General features: G+C 40.5%; 1 protein-coding gene across 18 annotated transcripts in view; it reads left to right on the forward strand.

The window, feature by feature from the left end:
• Window positions 1-20,345, forward strand: part of rapgef2b (Rap guanine nucleotide exchange factor 2b) — a 151,511-nt gene that overhangs the window by 30,577 nt on the left and 100,589 nt on the right. For all 18 annotated transcript variants that reach the window (XM_033632782.2, XM_078169508.1, XM_033632789.2 and 15 more), the window contains exons 2-3: window positions 7,088-7,158; window positions 11,910-11,966. In XM_033632782.2, the coding sequence (XP_033488673.2) occupies window positions 7,088-7,158; window positions 11,910-11,966 (128 nt within the window). The remainder of the gene's footprint in view (window positions 1-7,087; window positions 7,159-11,909; window positions 11,967-20,345) is intronic.

Raw genomic sequence — 20,345 nt, forward strand, 5'->3', positions numbered from 1 at the left:
AGGGAAGGCCGCCTCGGTCTGTTTTAAACTAAAAGGGTTCCGCCAATATGACTACCCTACAAGGCGGAAAAGTGGGCACCTCGGATCAACTCGCCAATCCGGTTCTGTGTGTCTAAACGCTCGCAGCTTGCTGGCAAAACGGCCCAACATTCGCCAAAAATCTGGTAGTGTAAAAGGGGCTTATGTGTCTGCCAGGGTGTACCCCACCTCTTGCCTAATGTCAACTGCGATAGGCTCCAGCACACCCGCAACTCCTAACAGGATAAGCGATTATGGAAAATGAATGAATATTTTTATAATTAATTAATCATTTGGGTCTTTCAGTCCAGTAAAAATGCAAAACACTTTAATTTCACCTTCTCAATTGTGGCTATTTGTTGTTTTTCTTTGTCAGATTTAGTAATAGATTTAATAACTTAAGGTTTTTAGAGTGTTGGTCAGATAAAACAAGCAAATTGAAGACATTATCGAGGCTTCTGATAAATTGTAAATGCCATTTTTTTTATCACTGTTTTGTTCAATTGTATCAAGTAATCGATTAATCAATTGATAAAGAACATAATCTGCAGATTAATTGATTACAATCTTTGCGGTGTTGTTTAGATTCAAACCAAGCCAGTCCTTAGCATTAGCATGTCTGGTATCATGCACAGTGATGAATATTTTAAATTCTTAAAGAACTACTCCTTGTGTCATAGTTCATGTCAAAAAGTTGGTATGCGACAAAACAAACCGCATTCTCCTTCTTCATTCTAGGTCACTGATCTCTCCTTTTACACCAAGTATCATTTCACATAAACTGTAATTGTTTCCACTGCAGCCTTCTGTTTGCCCGTAAGTCTCAATGAACACAATGCAGGAAAAACATCACAACTTCCTTGACCTCCCTTTGCCCACTGAATGCTTCGCCACTCAACAGGCTGGCACCCACCCAACACTACACCCTCTCCCTCTGGGACCCAACATAATGGGTGGAAAATGGAGGATGTCTAAGTCTGTGTGTGTTTTCGGGCCCCAAACGGGGAACACAAAGCCTGCTATTGTTTTAATTTGTATCCAGGGGAGGAAATGCCTCCACTTGTTTGGCTGCATTGCACTGCTACCATCTGTCTCACACACCAAGGTGTAAAGGGATGACATATTGAGTTGCATCGAGGAAATAACCGGGGTAGTTTACAAAGAGGCTCGATTGACAGTATGCAACTGGTATGCGAGGAATGTCATTCGTAGTTTTGAACAAACAGCTTTGAAGTGTCCACGAGGTTTTATCAAGAACAGCATCATGGTATGTTTTTCCTCACTGGGGGCCACCTGTGTTCCTGGAAGGATTATGTTGGAGGAGGAAGGTGTGGGGATTAGATGGTGTTACTGGTGTAGCCTGGGAGTTTGAGCTTCCCATAAAAAGCCCAAAAACCAGCAGTTTTTAAAAAATGAACAAGCGTTGTCTTTATTCAGCAGCGCACACACAATGAGCATAATTTGTCTGGATGCAGCCTTCATCAGCATGTCCTAGTTTCAGCTACCCACTACTCTTGGTCTGATCTCCTTCCTCTCTCTGTTCTATGGGAGACTGTTGTGAATGAGCATGAGGCAGGCATCACCTAAGTGATGTTGAAAGCGCAGATCAAACACCCTCTGCTTTTGATCTCTACTAAGAGGCTAAAGCATGAAAATCAGCTATGAGAATAATTCCATGTAAGGGCTTTTGTTTTTTGAACGCTAAATGAATTGCACAACACAAAAAAAGCCTTCATTGAAGCTGCAATGGTTTTGTTATGATTTAACAATCCTGTCCGTGTCTTCAAACCGTCATGTATCTTCTCCCTGTGCACTTTGTGGTGATTGTGTTTGGTCTGCGTCTGAAAGGAGGCCAGAAAGAGAAAAAGAAAAGAAAATCAGACCGGAAAATGTAGGGCCCAGGGAGCGGAAAAGATGGGGTCCTTTACATTCTTTCCATACAGTCAATATGAAATATTTGAGACTGAAGCCACAATTGATGGTTTTGCATATTTCTCCCTGTGAGGCTGCTGTTTGAGTGGCGCTGTTTTATTCACCGTGATGTCACTGTGGGAAGAGGGGAAAAGGAACCAGCAGCACTGCCACCTAGTGGTGACCTTCTGACTGGATTGTTAGATACTTTCTGCTGAAGAAGGGAGTTTCTTCTTTCCACAAAGTTGATCTGAGACTAGCAATCATGTATATGCATACTTAATGTATGAATACTTTTGTTTTCTTTTGAGTTTAACATCAGGTTTCAGGTTTTTGAAGTCTTTGAGTGAGGTTTAAGGGGAATGAGTTTGAAGTTAATAGTGAAGGAGTAATATCACAGGTCTGACAAAGCTTGTAGCACACTAAAAGACATGTAAATCAGGGCCTCTCTATTAAAAGAAATGTTGATTACTGTGCCAATTATTTTCCTGATTAGTCAAAAAATCATTTTGTCTCCTTCAGTGTCTTCATAATGCTTGATTTGTCCCATCAAACCAGCAAATATTCTAATTTTTGTGGCATTTTTTGGCTTTAAAACCATGTAATTAATCATGTCAAAATAGTTGGCACATATTTTTCCGCCTGTCAAGTAATTAATCGACATTCAGATAAACTCCTGCTCAAATAACGTCTTCTATTAACCTGAAAGGTCACATTCATATTCAGGTAATTGCCCTTGGACCTGTTAGTTTGCATGAATTTTTAACTTTCTGTAAATCATTTAGACATTTTAACACATTGGCCTCTGCAGTTTAGCAAAAACGTGTGTCATCAGTTGTCATTGTGCTGTGGCATTTATCCTGAACATTGTTAATCGATGCTGTAGTTCGTCAGTAACCCAGTAGGTGGCGGTGTGTGTCTGAGCATTGCCTCCACTGAACCACTGCTCCTGTGCTGTGCTGTTTCAGTGACCACAGACACTTTGAGCATACGGATTTGGTTAGTGAGGATATCACTGTGTGATGTAACAGGGCCAGGCAGCCCCGAGGACAGTTTCTTTCTCTCTCTCTCTGTCCGCTTCATAAAGGCCAAACCCAAATAACAAAAGAATTTATACTGACGTCAGGGGACAGAGACTCAGTCGTGTAGTTTCGTAACGCAGTTTGGACTCAGAGCCTGTAGTAATGTGTCACATGTTTGTGGACAATTAGATTTGCATGCTTATTTGTAACAGGTGGTGATTTCACTACATTTTTTCCAACTGTTGAGTGTGGAGTTTTTCCATTTAGTTGTTCCTGATGGAAACCTCTGAATTTAACCTTTAAATTGAATTTAAATACTGAGCAAATAGGCAAAGCATTCTGGGTGTGTTGTCTTTGTGTGTTAGTTATTTGCTTGCTGATGTTGTTTATTCTGTTAATCCAAGGTCATGTGTAGCTGAGTTTCCTGCATCGTTTGTTGTGTGTTATGTGCATGAAAATATTACAAATAATAATCACGTTTGTCAGATTTTTACTCACCAGTCAGATGCTACAGTTCCTATTGTATACATGCTGTTTCTAGTTAGTGTTTCATAAGAAGAGGTCTTAAATTAAATTACACATTAGTCTGTAGTTGCTGGACTAAAAAAAAGTAGATTTAGTTGTGTTACAGATGTTTTTATTGATTAATGTCCATTTCTTTAATCAGCTTTAAGGGAACATTCACCCAATAATCAAAAATATATATATTTTTCCTTTTCCTGTAGTGCTATTTATCAATCTAAATTGTTTTGCCGAGTGTTGGAGATATTGGCCATAGAAATGTCTGCCTTCTCTCCAGTAAAATGGAACAAGAACAAACGCCAAAAAAAGTACATTTAAAAAACTGAACAGCAATGTCTCTTTCCAGATATCATGACACGCTTACCCAAGATAATCCACAGACCTTGTCGTGAGCAGTTTCATATAGGAACTATTTTCTTTCTACCAAACTACACCCACAAACCATATCACCATGCAGAAGAAAGCTAGCTAATGTAACAGCTCAGCTACAAAGGACGACATTGATATTTACATCTTAAGGTGTCTCAAGCCAACCTGTCCTTATACAACGGTTTGTGTGATATCTTACAAAAATGCACATCCAACGAATTAGTGCCCCATAAATTACATTATGTACTTAGCGTAAAGTTACGCACTTAAAGGTAGACGTAGGTTAGGTTTAGTTAAGTAAAGTTATGTAGGTTGGGTTTATGAGAAGAAACATGGCGACAACGTACTTTAACTCAAAGCTACTTGTTTTCACACAGTCCTTGATATAATCAAACAGACCTTGTTGTAGCCAATTTCATGTAGGAACTATTTTCTGTCTACCGAACTACACCTGCCAACTATATTACTGTGCAGAAGGGAGTGTGCATCCACTCATGGAAGAGAGGGTTTAATTTGGTAGAAGGAAAATAGTTCCTACATGAAACTGCTCACAACAAGGTCTGTGGATTATCTTGAGTAACCAGGTCATAATTTCTGGAAAGAAACATTGCTGTCGAGTTTTTCAAATGTATTGTTTTGGCATGTAGTTCCATTATATTGGAGAGAAGGCAGACATCTCTACAGCTGATATCTCCAACACTCTGCACCTCACACCGTAACAATCGAAAATGATAAACAGCGCTAAAGGCAAGAGGAAAAATATGTATTTTTGATTTAGGGGTGAACTGTCCCTTTAAACTAACCTCAGTAAGGCTTCTAACGCTGGTGTGGTTCTGGCACTTTCTCTCCCACCGACGCAGACAGTGGGACACCAACCCAGCACAGAGTGTTATTCAGCGTTTGTGGTCAACATTTCATAAAAATTTCAATAAGCTTATGATTGCAGCTCTCGGAAACATAACTCCGAGACAGAGTGGCATTCTGTGTGGTTTCATGTGTGTGTTTGTGTCTGGCGGGGGTCTTAACACAGAGTCCCCGTTGTCCCTCCCCTCTGCTGTCGCCACATCTACCTCCAGTTGCCGCCGACAAAGGCATCCCAGTAGCTGCAACCAGCTTTGCAACACACACACACACACACACACACACACACACACACATTCAGTGCCCCAGTGTGCACCATTAGACAGTGGAGTAGCTGTACTGGCTGCCAGCTCTCAGAGAGGGCCACTTTGTTTCACCTCTGACTTGGATTCACGCCAAACAATCCGAGAGTCGCTCACTGGGTCACTTGATGAAGTAATTGAATGGGGAGTTTATAGTTGTGCAGCGTAGTTCCTTTATTTTTTTCTCTGCGAGGTGCTTTATTGCTTTCTAGTCCAGTGGTCAGTCGCACAAATCACTGTCACTGTCTTTGTAAAAGCTTTTCTGTTGTATGAGTAGCCAGTTTGTCCACTGCAGAATGAATGATCAGTATTTTAAGCATCTGTGTGACTACATAATCATTACCGGACTGTGTTTGAGTGGGTTTTAGTTGACACGTTTTGCTTCCTGGAATTGAGCAGGAGTGTGGAAACATTAAGGTAGTTAGTAAGATAGTTGCTTGATTAAAAATCAATTGACATTTCTGATAATCAATTGATCTTAAAATAATTTATGAAGAAAAAATACCACGTTTTCATTGGTTTTAGTCTTAAAAATAATAAATTTTAGTAATGGCTGCTTTTCTTTGTTTCATACCATCAAAAAATAAGTAGCAGCCGTGTCAAGGATTGTGCCATGTACGGGATAATGTGCAGTGAGCAGGTCATTATTGTGAATTGAACCCCACATGGTGATGCAGGACTTGAATTGGGTCTTGAATCACCAGGTAGGGCATCTTTTTAAAATCTTGACCAGTTTACTGTGCATTATCCCTACACAGGAGAGGAATCAAGAATTTGACACAAAATATTGAAATTTAAAATTATTTTTTGCATTTAAAAATGATTATATTGCTTCATCTACAGGAGATGCTTCCATAGCAACAGCCTGTTATTCATAGCAACGGTCTGCTCTTCAGAAATAACAGACCAAAGAACGCCGTAATTAACCAATCAGAATCAGGTAATAAGAAAGCCGATTAATTACATATTATCGTCAGGCGCTCGACACTTTTGATTAGCATCATTCCACAGAAATTAAACAGTCTTGCGTGGTTTAAGTTGTCTCCATGGTAACCAGAGACCCCCAAGTCTGTTTCTGTCACCTTAAGTGAAGCATAATCTGCACAGGCGACTGTTTAAAATCACACAAATATTTCTCTGTATAGGTGTTTTTAATTTATTAATCATATCACATCGTATGTCTGTGAGAGGCAGAATTCCCTCATTCACTACGATAGGCTGGGAGATAATATCAGTCAGTAAATACAAACACTGCTAATTTCTTTCCATGGTGCTGACATGAAAAATATTTTGGTTCTGTAAATGTCTGCTGTCAGTCAGCCTGGTGAAGGCAGTTTGGCCGGCTGCCGTCCTCTCATCTTTCCAGGAGCTGACAAACGGTTACCACTGTGGGCAGAGATACTAAATGCAGGTCGAAGTCAGTGTGGATTTAAAACTATTATCTCCATGCCGATGATAGTAACGCTAGCAATCATGCAGCCCAACAAAATATGACTCCTGCGACATAAAAAATTCTCCATGTGCACATGTGACAAGTGACACTTTTTTCTATCGAAAATTCATCATCATTTCTGTCGAGTGACACTCATAATGTGTTGCACTTCCTTTTATGAATCAGGCTTAACAACTCTACATACATATACTGGAATTTTTTGCCACTTTTTTCACATGTGAACACAACATTTACATATGATCACCTTATAAAACTGATATGGTGACAGTGTTGCAAGCAGTTCCCTGTTCATACAGCCAAAATATCTTGCTTGTTAGCTGCTAAATGCTCCACTGTGTTTATGAGGTATTCACTAACTTTGTCTGTCTGCTGTTTGGTGCTGAGCGATTTGTGCTCAGTGGGTTTATCAGAGCTTTTTCACTGAAACCAGCTGCCTGTTGTGGCTGAAAAGAGGTTGATGTGGTTAGAGTGAATCAAATCAGTTACAGTGGCAGTTGTAGGCCGTAAAACCAAAACAAGAGTGCATAGTAATTTCATGCATCGTTCATATTACACATATTGATTGTAGCTACTTTAAAGCTCTAGCTCTAAGCTCCTGTGTCTGACAATACTTTTCCTCTGTTCCTCAGGACCTGGAGATTGTCTACTCGTATCTCCATGGGATGGAGGCCTTGTCGAACCTGCGAGAGCACCAGCTGAGGTTTGTGTCTGCACACGCACACTCCTGGCACTTCATTAACATATCTTACAGCTTGATATTCCAATCACATGAATTTCAAATGCAAATTAAAACACTGACAACTCCTCAGTGTCTGCTCCATATAACGGTTGTAGTTGGGGTGGAAAATTAACAGAGAGCCAGCAGCCAAATGCTGGTGAAATTCGTCTGGTTTTCTAATCCAGCAGCCACTCTGCCCTACAACCACTCGTCGCCTGGAATTATTTTACTCACTGCAAAGGAAATCTGCTGCTAACATGGCAAAATGACTGAAATTCAGCCTTCACTGTGACTGGCACATGTAAAAATACATTTTCCCGATTGGTCTAAAACGTCTAAAGCACAGTATTTTAAGCATGGTTAATGCCATGTAATGCCAGTAATGGTCGGGCTTATCACTTCTTAAGGTAATAGGTGATACGATCTGTTGGTGCTCGTAGGTGTTACACATTAAATGTATACAATGCAGGATTGTTGGTTACTGTTTGGCTGTTTCGGTGTGGTACCTGTGGAACCAAAAGTAACCCTTCAGACATGGTGCCTAAACCATTGCGTTTCCACCGCAAACCGTACCCTTAAATGTGGGCGGGGTTGTTGTCACTTACTGCTTCGTCCAGCACTCGCTGTATTTCCTCATTACCGGTGACACCAATGTCTGCACCTCATTCATCGTCCACAGAAGGAGGCTGCATGCCGACATTTTCTGAACAAAATAAAACAGGCTGCAGTGAGTGTCCATCCGCTTTTGACCTAATCAACAGACTGCAGTGTTCACAGCTCCACCTTTGAGTACCAGATCTGTGTGCTAGGTACCCCAGCAGAGGGAAGACCAAAAATAGGGACGTTACGGAACAGTTCATTGGTACCATCCACAACTTTTCACAGTGCGAATGGAAAAAAAGTATACTGAACTGGACTATACCGTACTGCTCTGTGGAAACAGGCCTGCTGCTTACGGTCTGGCACCTGGTTGCTAACTTTTTCTCAAGTCCCGACCTCACCTGAGCGCTGTCGGGGTACACACCCATAAACGTCCCCAACACAGACAGTAAGAAGGAAATGAGAAAACTGAGAAAATGGGCCATAAGTGATGATTGAGAGGGATTACTTCTATATGAGTCTGAAAAACACAATTCGGCAATCACGCCAATGTTATGCAGCATTTGGTGAAGTAAGCAGAGATTTAAAAGCAGACAGGGATTGACCTCCACCCCAAACTCCATTTTCTGTATTTCCTGATGGTGTGTTAACAACTTTAATATCTTTGGATTCTGGATTGCTTGCGCAAAAAAAGAAGAAAGCAATTTAAATACGTCACCTTTGGGCTTTCCCCATTAGTTTCAGACTTTTTACCTTTTCCTGTATCAAAGTAATCAATAGTTAAAGCCCAGATTTCAGCTCTCACTATTTTGTTTACACTCAGATTCCATATCTGACTCTAGACCTCTTTTTAGACTATAAACATCACACCATATGGAGCCGTTCTCTCTATTGAAGCACTTTTTTTTAAAAATAAGACTGGAAAGACAAGTGTGTCTCTACATAAAAAGCTCAAATCTGCCTATAACGACCCTGATGTGAAAACACCATTCTGATCTCCAAAGGTGATGTTGCCTTTCTGCTCTTCTGTCACCATGTCAGCCTTCCAGTCTTTTCTGTCTGGCGCAGCCTCTCCAAACACTGCATGTCAGAAGTCTGTTCCCAGCATGCCTTGTGTGCATACATGTGGATTATACTGGCGACGGAACAATGTAGCAGTACATGACCCGCGAGCTGGAACATTCCACTGTGTGACCCCTGAGAGGCCTCCCACCCTACAGTAACCCTTCTCCCTCCTCCCCTGTGCGGATCCTGAGGAATGTCCCCGTGGTCCCACAGACCATTCACCACTCCTGCCAACTTTGCTTTTCCCAACTTCAAAAAAAAAAAAAAAAAGAAATACAATTCCCAGCCAGCGATAGACATCCCACTAACTATGGGATTAAGTTATAGTTCTTTTTTTTCCTCCACATTTCATCTGGGAGGAATGTGTTGTTTTTCCTCTGTAGTTCCTTTTCAAGGCGACTTGTTTTTTAGAGCCAGGATTGTTTTGTTTTTTTTCGGCCGTTGTGCAATGGGGGGCTGCATCACGACGGCCGCCCCCAGCTATTTTTGAAGGCTTTTGTGTTTTGATCAGCTACTGTTTACTATACAGTAGTTGTCTGTCTGTAAAGTTGAGCAGGCGTCGTGGGAAAGCCTGATGTGGAGGACTTTTTCACACTTTATGTTGAAGAAAAACGGGTTTGATTTCAAAATCATAGATGTGTGATATGAAAAATGTGAGCCATTATTTACCCTTAGAAAAGAACTGAGCGAAGAAAACAGTAGAGTCAAATCTTTGGTTGAATAACGATTGTACTTTTAAGTCATTGTTTATTTGTAGATGCTAATATGAAGAAAAACATAACAACACTTTACTGATGAAAACAGTGGGAGCACAAAGTGAGTCAGTGTCTTCCTGACAGAGTAACCTCATCTGACCTGAATAAAAAACACTTCACTTTCAGGAGCAGAGGCGTAAACAGTCTTGTGACTCGAAGGTGAATTGTTCAAACCCCAAACTTTAAAAATCTGTCATGGTGAGGTGAATGAGTGATTGTTTCCAATCCTTTCATCAGTGCTGTCGTCAACAGTGAACAATAAAAGTGACTATGACTCAGAAAAATAAAATCAAAATGTTTCACAACAATACCATGAAATATTACAAACAAACATAACAAAACAAAATTTTACGTCAAAAATAAAACCCCTAAGAGCTGACAATGCAAGATTACCCAAAACAAAAAACAGCTTTAAAAGATTGATCTCACAAAGAAAGTTTGGCCCTCTAAAATAAAGAGAGAGGGCTGTATACAGTTCACAGGCATTAAAACTAAAAGCAGCATCACCAGATTTTATACGGAACATCTAAAAGAAAGGCAGTGGAAGATCTGAGACTTGTAGCTGGAACATAAAGAAAGATGGCAAATTTGTCCATAAAATAGTTACCAAGCACACTGCATGTCATATCAGAATATTACCAGCAAAAGTGCAGTTGAGTTAAAAGTAGAGAGATGTATCTGAAACTTTAGCAGTAAATGTCAGATTTTGGTTTGGGCCCTTTGCAATAAAAGATCCAAGGCTTCAGCAGGGCTGTAACAAACTTAAATATTCACCATGAGAAATTCATTGTAGACGAGGCAGAACAACCGACTGCCCCTCTAGCAGTTGCTTCAATAGACCATAACACAATGCAGTCAGAAGATCGTCACGCTGTGCTGTTAAAGGAATACTTCACCCCCCAAAATGACAATTTAAAATTCAATTACTGAACCTATCTCAGATGTCTCTGATGAACGAAGAATCCAAAAATGGAGAAAATTCTTGATGAATTGAAGTCATAGGGGTTTGTGTTTAACAACAGCAAAGGTATATCAAAACATAATTTTACAAACTCTTCACACAACCAGCGTAGTATTATCCAAGTCTCATTTTTTCAGTTGTATGTTCAGTACTTCAAAAACAGGTCGTGCTTTCCGATGGGGAACTGAACTAAAATGACGCTTATCTGTGCTCTCTTAAAAACCAGACTATATTGACATTGTCATTTTACCTCGATGAACACAGGAGCTGCTGGTTTACCTCTGCCTCCATCAGTTGTTCGTGTTCATGTGTGACTTTGCTGAATGCAAACTGACCCTTTAAAACACCAAAGTCACACAATAACACCAACTAGCTAACTGACTGAGGCAACGGTAAACCAGCAGCCCCCATTTTCAGCAAGGTAAAATTATTGTTTTTGTCTATAGCGTCTGACTTTGGAGAGAGTCTAGATTAAGTTTTACTCTTCGTTCAGTTCCCCATCGGGAAGAGCTGTCTGTTTGAGAAGTACTGATACAACTGGATAAATTATACCTGGAATATACTGCACAGTTTTTGTGTTTTCTGATATAGTTTTGCTGTTTAGTTTTACTCACTCTTTGATGATTCAGTGTGCTTCAGTTGGTTGTTGTTGTTGTTGAGTTGCAAGATGACGCTGTAAACTGATTGTCTTGACTGTCACATTCATTAAATTAAAACAAAAATCCCCAAACAATCATTCCTCAAAAAAGCTGGCCTTTACAAAAACAAAGTTCAAACCAATGGTGTATTAAAGGACTTCATCAAATCATAATAACTAAGATTAACCCATCATTAACACATTGGCTTTAGACTGTAACCCCATGGTGCCTTCCATGCTCCAAACTCAATTCAACACACCTGCCTTTAATTAGGTTCCTGAGATGCCGGGTTAGATGGCACGTTAGAGTAACTCAAAGAAGTAATGGTAACTAAGGACTTGGTAGAAATGCAACTTGCAAACAACTTGTATCGGGGTAATAACACTTAAAATATATATATATCCATAAAATATTAATATCTTAAACATTTATTAGTAATACATCCGCTGCCTGTCTGTCATGGTGGTTGAAAGTCATTGTAGGAAAATCACTAGTTGTAAGTTTGCAAAAAAACAAACAAACAAATGAGTATCAAAGAAATTTTTCTCTTGTAGCATTTAGTATTTTAAAGCTTTGCCCTTGCTACAGCCAAGTCTTGATCTTTTCTTGATTTCTCTGTATTGTAACTTAACTAACTGACCAACCAGAGTTAATATTTCCTCCTATTGTTTTCTGACTTCCCCTCTCCTGTCCCTCTCCTCTCTGTCCCTGCAGGATAATGTGCGAGACTGTGCGTTACGAGAGACATGAGGCCAATGAAGTGCTCTACTAGTAAGTACCACAATGCCTGGAACTACATGGGTGTGGATGCCTGTGTGTGTGTGTGTGTGTGTGTGTGTGTGTGTGTGTGTGTGTGTGTGTGTGTGTGTAAATAAATATTGATGATATTGGGTCAGATACTTACATCTCTCCCAGCACGTGAACACATGAAAAACAACAGGGGCAGCCAACAAAACAATATTTCAATTCTGTGTGATCAGAGCGCAGTTTGGCTCGGGCCGTTACTCAGAGTTATTGATGAGCTGAGGCACGCTGGGTCCACACAAAAGAGCAACCTGGGGGACTTAAATGAAAACAAATGTTCATATAGCACAGAGGCAGTCAGTCGATGCCTTTATGAAGGTGTGTGTGTATCAGTGTCACGCCAAACCACTCTGCAACACTGCTGAAGAAGAAGAACCTAGGAGGGATTTCCACTCCACCTTCAACTTGATTTAATAAGTCAGTGTATAGTTAATCAAGACTGAAAAAATTGGGCTATAACCACTCTTAAAATCATTTCCTTCAATGCTAGCTAGTCACCGGTGGTAACGCTGATATGCCTCCCCTTTTCATCGAGAGGGTTAATATGATTGGAAAGCTGTATTGACAGCTCCCTGACAGCTTCTGAGCGTGTTTGGACGCTTTTTGAAAGGCTGCCACAACTGTGGTGAGCAGTGAGCACACACAGTGTTTGACTGCTGTCACATGTTGACGTCCTCCGAACACCCATGGTGAGAATTAAGGCAGTTAATTAACGTTATCAGCCTCTCAAGGGGCTACAGAGGGCGCATTGTCCCTTTTCTGCCTCCTGATCCCCTGTGTAGGTTTTTGTGTGTGTGTGGGTGGGTTTATATGTATGTAAGTGTGTGTGTGTTGGGGGGTGATGGCGAAGAGTCAACACCTCATTAGAAGCCCATCGGCAGCGTGGGAGCTGATTAAACAATAGGAATGCAGATTAAGCTGTGGTCGCATAATAGACTCCAGTTTCAGCAAGATTCCCTCAGGTCCCCCACACCAGTCACTACACACACGCACGCACGCACGCACGCACGCACGCACACACACACACACACACACACACACACACACACACAGCAGCCTATAGCTCAGTAGCTTTCTTCTCATTTTTACTTATTAAATAGCATTCTTGGATAGTCTAGCCAAATTCCTGTTAAAATATGTAAATGTTCAAATGAAAACACTAAGTGGACGCACACAATTTACTTGTAAACAATGTTCTCAGATACAGACGGCTTAGTCTGGACTTAGTCTAACACCGCATTCAGACCAATACAGTGGCACGAGTCAGAGCTGCATCAGCTGACTCGCCTTCGCGGCCCTCCTCCAGATTTGTGTTTCAATGATGGTGGACTTTGGCATGAATGTTTTCCTCGACACAATACCACAGAGAGACCTGATTAGGATGGAAATTAATTTAATGATATTGATCATTGATCATAATTTAATCTTGTTGTCAAAATTAGAGTAATAGAGACAGAGAGAAATAGATGGAATGCAAATGAGTGACAGAGGGCACAGAGATTGCACGATAGGGCTGCTAAGAAGTCCCTTCTTCACGTTGTCTTTGAATTTTTGCATATAACCAAACAACAGTAGCATGATGTCTCCCAGTGTGTGAGTTTACACAGTATCCCAGCATCCCAGAAGCAAAAGAGGCTTGACAGGAGTGATGTGTAACACAACAGTTTCGGTCTCTGGCATGACATATAATACATCAGCAGTGCATGGCACCTATCCCCCTCCTTGAATTAGCTGCTAATTGCTTCTAGCTGCTTTTAACATCCCCCGGCAGTGGGTCGCACATATAAAATGTCATGAAAACGTCACAGCTCTATGGTCCCATCCTTCTGGCCGCCCCTTTTACACAAAAATCAATTTTTGTCAGGATCACTTTAATCAAAGAAAACTTAATTTCCATTTGCATTGTTATATTTGGCGGTATGGCTCTGTTCTGGGGCCTCTCTGCCTTTCCTCGGGCCAACACAGAAAGCCTACGCGCCTACATAGAAGGCCTAAGGTGGAGAGAGCACACTTCTCTGCCCTTCCACGCGCTTGTGTAGAAAGCCTTAAGGCAGAGAGAGCAGACCTTTCTGCCCTTCCATTCGCCTACATGGAAAGCCTAAGGCAGGGAGAGCAGCATCAATGACAAACAGAAATGACATTGATAAGTTGAAAAGGAGGAGCTGGGGTGGAGGCGGTTTGCAAAGCAGCTTGCAGAGGAAGCAGCAACAGTAGGCAGGCCAGAGCAGTTTAAATAGGGCGCCCTGGCCAATTGGTTGCATAGACAGGAATCATGTGATCTCTCAGCTGACTCCCCTCCATCAATCAGCTGCTCCATCAGTTGACTGGGCTGTTTGAGATCAGCCGATGAGTATGTCACCAACATTTTCGCCAATATGATGCCAGAATAAACAGCAGGGTTTTCCTGACCATTGTAAGACCTGGGTGTAACAGTTCTCCATTGTTTTTTCTCACCAGCCCCGCCTACTTTTGCACACCAGTAACCCACAACTGCACTTTTGGAGGGGAAGAGGCACAGTTCTGAGAACCGTTAGCTTGCCAAGCCTTGGCAACAGGAAGTCTGTCGTTTACCCCTTTACAATTCCATCCTCTACTCCGTCAATCCATCAGCAATCCGCCGTGCTCCCAGGCCATTTTAAAGGGTGTACTTGAATTATTATGCTATTATATTATCATTATATAGGTGGCATAAAATGGTCTCAAAATGACAATAATATCATTGATTGTGATTATTTCTGGGGCAATGTGTCGTCCAACAAAAGTAGTTACGGTGAAAGGCCTAATGTTTGGTAATAATGTAATAAGATGTTGCACAATACCTGGTTTATCAGTGATGAACAAAGTCTCTCTGCTAACACTGACAACCACTGATCAGCCTGTAACAGCTGTCACACATGAATGCAGCCTTAACATGCGTTCATTAGACCTGCATCATGTGTGCTTCTTATAGAAAAGAGGTGTAAGAAGAGTAGAGGGGAGTAAAACTATACTTTGCTAAGTTTACCTCCAGGCTAAAGCATCAGAGCACAGCAGGTTAGTGTCTTTTTCTTTATTGGTTCATTCAAATTGCTCAAGTGTTAAAGGCATATAGTTTCTAGTTGTGTGTTTTTTACAACTGTTTATGTGTACGAGTGCTTGCATGTATGCATGTGTGAGCCTATAAAAAGTCTGTCAAGCATCTCACTGATAAGAGCTGGGTGTTAAACAGCAGCAGATCAGATTGACTTTCCTCCCGTGCAAGATCCTAATCAAGTTTCTCTTGTGAAAAAATACAAGCTTTAACAGCCTGTCTTCATTTCCTCGTCTATTTATAACAACGGCTGTAATCTGCTTGGGAATGAGGCCTCTAAAAGTCAATGGGGGGATTTAATTGTGACAGTATCTCTATTAAGTTGTAAAAATTGTGTTGCCTGTACGTTGAGTCATATGTCAGATGGTTATAAAGACAGTTCATCTCCTTAAAATAAAAACGCACCTTCAAATGAAACATGCTTTTAGTAAAGCTGCAGTGATAAATGTCAGGTTTCAGGTCGAGTAATCAAAATGGCAGACTCACACACTTTAACTTATAATGTAAATGTACTTGTAGGGAGCATTCTTTACTATAGTGCATCTACATTGTCTGACCTTAGTATGTGCTGAGGTGAAGTGTGGGAATAACTTAATCCTGGAAGTGAAGGGAGTGAAACCAAAACATTAAGGGAGGATGTTACTGCAAGTGTGATTATGTATCTTAAGCAATTTACTGTGTAATGGATATCAAACATTTTCTGGGAATCCAGTTGAGAAACAGTTAATAGATAATAAGGCATTATATACAGGAAAAACTAATGTTTGGACCCCCCTTGGTGCTTAAGTATATGATGACCAAACTAGAGTGATTAAATCTGGGTGGCAACTATGATTATTTTCTTGATTTACTAGTGAATCTTTTTGTCTATAAAATGTCAATCACAGTTTCCGTAAACTTAAAATTGTGTCTCCAAATCACCTTTTTCTCCGAGCAAACCCAAGTATATTCAATTTACTATCACATGTGGCACATAAAAATCATCAAATCTGTACAGTTGAGAAGCTTTAATTTTGATTTAATTTAAATGTGTGCATATGATAAAGTAAGACAGAAGAGGAAAAAAAATCCAATACAAAACCATGAGAAATTGTACAAGAAACTTACCTACTATTGAAATTAAAGGCTCTAAATTACTTACTGACTCCTTGTCTTCTTCCCCTATGGGACAAAGGCTTCAACGAGCTCTTTCCATTGCATTCGATCCTCGGCAGCCTGTTACGCCTCTCCCCATGACAGGTTCATCTTTTCCAACTCCAGTGTCACAGTTCTGTGCTAGGTGGTTTTGGGCCTTTCGGGTTTTCTTTTGCCTGGTGGTGTCCATCTTAAGGCAACTCTCATGATCCGGCCCTACTCCATTCTTAGCACATGGACTAGCCATCTCAAAAAGGCTCTGTATGCTTACCACCAGTTTACAAACAGACATACTATTTCTAAAATATCTAGAAATGGAAAAAGAATATGATTTCTATATGATTTTGATAGGTAATAATAGATGGTAAATGGACCTGCACTTGTATATCACCTTTCTAGTCATCGTCGACCACTCGTAGGGCTTTTTACACAAGTCGCTTTTTTATATGAGTCACATTCATTCATTGGTGGCTGAAGCAACCATACGAGGTGCCACCAATTTCTAATAACACACTCACACACCAGAGGAACAGCCATCAGGAGCAGTTTGGGGTTCAGTATCTTGCCCAAGGATACTTCGACATGCAGACTGGAGGAGCCAGGGATCGAACCACTGAGCTTCAGATTAGTGGATGACCTGCTCAATCTTCTGAGCCACCCTCACCAGAGATAAGCCGAAACCACTGAGTTAAACAATGAATACTTTCTGTAAATATTTGCCAATTAACTTTATGTTAATCAACTTATTGTTTCAGCTGAGCAGAGATTTTTTTAACTCATGAATCGAATAAGCTCAGATAAAAAGCTTCTATCTCTCTAATGCAGCTTTGAAGACATGAAATAGAATGTTTCCTGCTGAGGTTTGGATGTAATTGACCCCGCTTCATATAAATTGGAGCAAGATTTCACTGTTTGGCAGCCATCTTTCTTCTGGATGTTCCCATGATTTAAGAGATGACGGCATCCAGAAGAACATTTTTGCACAGAGTTAAATCCTGGCTCCATATTCATGTTTTTTTCTTTTTCTACAAACACCCGTGATGTTGGATAAAACCACTCAGATTCATACAAATGACCTAGTTAATGACCCGCACAGTCACAATCTCACTCTGACTCTCCCCGACAGTTGGCAGTCCTGGAGCAATGATAGGAGGATAAGGGTAATAGTTGTAAAAGTACTCATTTTTTCCTGCCTGGGGCTCCAGATTGCTAGAGTGCTCATGCTACATGCATGCGCACACACTCACACTCTTCCACAGTCACACACACACTCCCACGGTCACACTCAATATCTCATGAAAACATCCCATGCTGTGAGAGCATCCAGAGATTATAGTACTAAAGTCCTCCTGAGATGGAGGCTGACCTGGCACATTTAACAGAAGCTGGTGAAGAGGGTTAGTACCTTCTGGTCGGCTTTTAACCTCTTCCATGTCAGCTCTTTCAATGCACCCCTTAACCTTTGACCCTCATTGGTCTGTGTGGTCCAGCTGAAAACTCTGTACTGATACAATGTGATGGTGTTTTGCTGCTTTCTGTTGGAGTTGTAGAATTAGCTTGTTTGGGAGTCTTTTTGTAAACTTCAAACTACGGGATTGGAGTCAAATAATGTAAGTAGGTAATACATTTAAAAACATTTGAATGGACAGTCAGTCAGTCAACGCAAAATTAATTGGCAATCATTTTTCTTTTATGATAGTAGACTGAATAGCTTCAGGTTTTGAACTGCTGGTCTGACAAAACTCAACATTTAAAGATGCCATCTTGTGCTCTACTTTTTGACTGTTACTAATTATCATTGAGAAAATTACTGTCAGGTCAATCGATAAAACTGTTAAATCAAATTGCAGTTATTTTGACAGATATTTCAGTTGCAATGTGAGTTGGGAATTTAGAGGGAATGGTAAGTTTTGCATTTCATTTCACTGAAAAAGAAAATGATAATGCAATTTTCGCAGGAGTCTGTACCAAACGAACATGTTCTCCTACGTCTGTGCAGCCCTACTGAAATAATTTATTTTATTTATTAATAATTACATTTAATACAGTTTTTGGTTTGGTTTGGTTTGGTTTGTCCTTAAGTACACAGACCACTTTGTTATTGTAAGCCTTCTTCATGGATCAGAATATGATCATGGCCCAGTACTGGATGAATTTATTAATTGGTGTGACCAGTCTTTCCTCCACATTAATGTGTCTAAGATCATTATTGATTTTCAGAGGAGGCCCTGCCCTCCTGCTCTTTGTGTGATGAGGGGGGAGCCCGTGGCAGCAATGCAGCCATATAATTATTTGGGCACTGTCTTAGATGACAAGTTGAATTTTGATGTGAACACTGACGGCATCTGTAAGAAGGCAAACCAACCCCTTTTCTTTTGTAAGGATGCCCAGGAGTGTAAATGAAGTTGTTCTCTTCCGCTGTTAATGAGTCCGTTCTTTCTTTTAATCTTTAATCTTTTAATCTGAGCCTTGAAAACAAGAACATGTTGGAACAAGTGGTCAAATTGTGCTGCAAGATCACTGGTGTTACTTTTAATAACCTACAGCATCTGTATGAAAAAGGTCACCCTCTACCTAGGGCTATTGTCTCAGACTCTCAGCATCCCCTCCATGTTGAGTTTCAGGTGCTTCCATCAGGGCGGAGGTTTGCCTCCTCAAATGTAGCTCTAAGCGTTACAGCTCATCCTTTGTCCCATCTGCTATCACTTATCTTAACCAGCGGTGACCACAAATTGTCCATGATTTACCCCTGACAGTGTGCGACACTGGATTCTGTGTGTTATGTATTGTACTGTTTTGTAGTACTAATGACTACTGTCTGCATCTCAAATTGCCCCTTGGGGACATTTAAGTTTACTCTACCTTACCTTCTTTTACTGTCTAAGCCTGCCTGTCTGAAAGTTGTGACTGTCTTTTAACTGCTGTTATAGAAACAACAACATATCACCCTTTGTGACCCTAATACTAAAATCCCATTTTACCCTCCCAGATAGCTACAGTATATGTTTTGATTGAAATTATTAAAGGAAGGAAAAGAAGAATATGTCTATTGTCAGTAGACTGACACAGTCCAAGTCAAACAAGCTGTTTCCTGGAGAGAAAAACAAAAACACTTATCTTACAACCATCAGTACGACCATTAGGTGTGGCAAACCCATCTGTTTAAATACACCAGCTGTTCTTTGACTTAACTTGATGTTGATGATTACGAACGTACTGTGACAATACTAAAGAAGAACATTCAGCACACTGTGATATTTTAAAGAACAGCAGTTCGCACACTGTGATATTTTAACCCCTGGCTGAGGTTCAGAGCGACGCTCCTGTGCAGCTGTCGGAAAGTTGTCCCCCTCATACGGCTCCTGTTCTCCCGTGACACTGTGAAGCTGCTGGCCTTCAGAAACAATGTCACATGAGGGGAGATGAGGAAACTGTGTGGAGGATGGAACTGAAAAACCCATCACGTCCCAGTGACCAGTCAGCTTATATAATTGCTGACATGGAGACATTAGTCATCATACAAGTATCTGCAATGGAAGCACATAAATTAGTCAAAATGACAGAAAAATGGCAGGATTGCAGTGTACTGTATCTGAAATGATGTGGTCTGGAACACACAGGCATAATTTGAGCTTTTTCAATAAGGTGCTTCAGACTAGGGCTGCAACTAAGTATTATTTTCATTATCGATTAATCTGTCGACAATTTTCTTGATAATCAATAGTTGTTTGGTCTATAACAGGTCAGAGAATGGGAAAAAATGTCTATCAGTGTTTCCCAAAGCCCAAGATGACGTCCTCAAATGTATTGTTTAGTATACAATCCAAAGATATTCAGTTTACTGTCATAAAGGAGTAAAGAAACCATGAAATTCACATTTTTAAGAAGCTGCAATCAGAGAATTTTGACTTTATTTTCCCTTAAGAATTAAACTGATTTATCGATTATCATTCAAATTGATAGCTGATAACTGATTGATAAATCGGTTAATTGTTGCAGCTTTACTCCAGACCTGGTCACTTCAGATCCTGTCCTAATTCAGCGTGACCTCATACAATGGTTTGTATGATATCTTAGGAAAATGCACATGCAACTGTTTGTATGGTATCTAAAGAATTAGTGCCCCACAAATGGCGTTGTCA

Source organism: Epinephelus lanceolatus, chromosome 7, assembly GCF_041903045.1.
Source record: "Epinephelus lanceolatus isolate andai-2023 chromosome 7, ASM4190304v1, whole genome shotgun sequence".
Classification (NCBI taxonomy): domain Eukaryota; kingdom Metazoa; phylum Chordata; class Actinopteri; order Perciformes; family Serranidae; genus Epinephelus; species Epinephelus lanceolatus.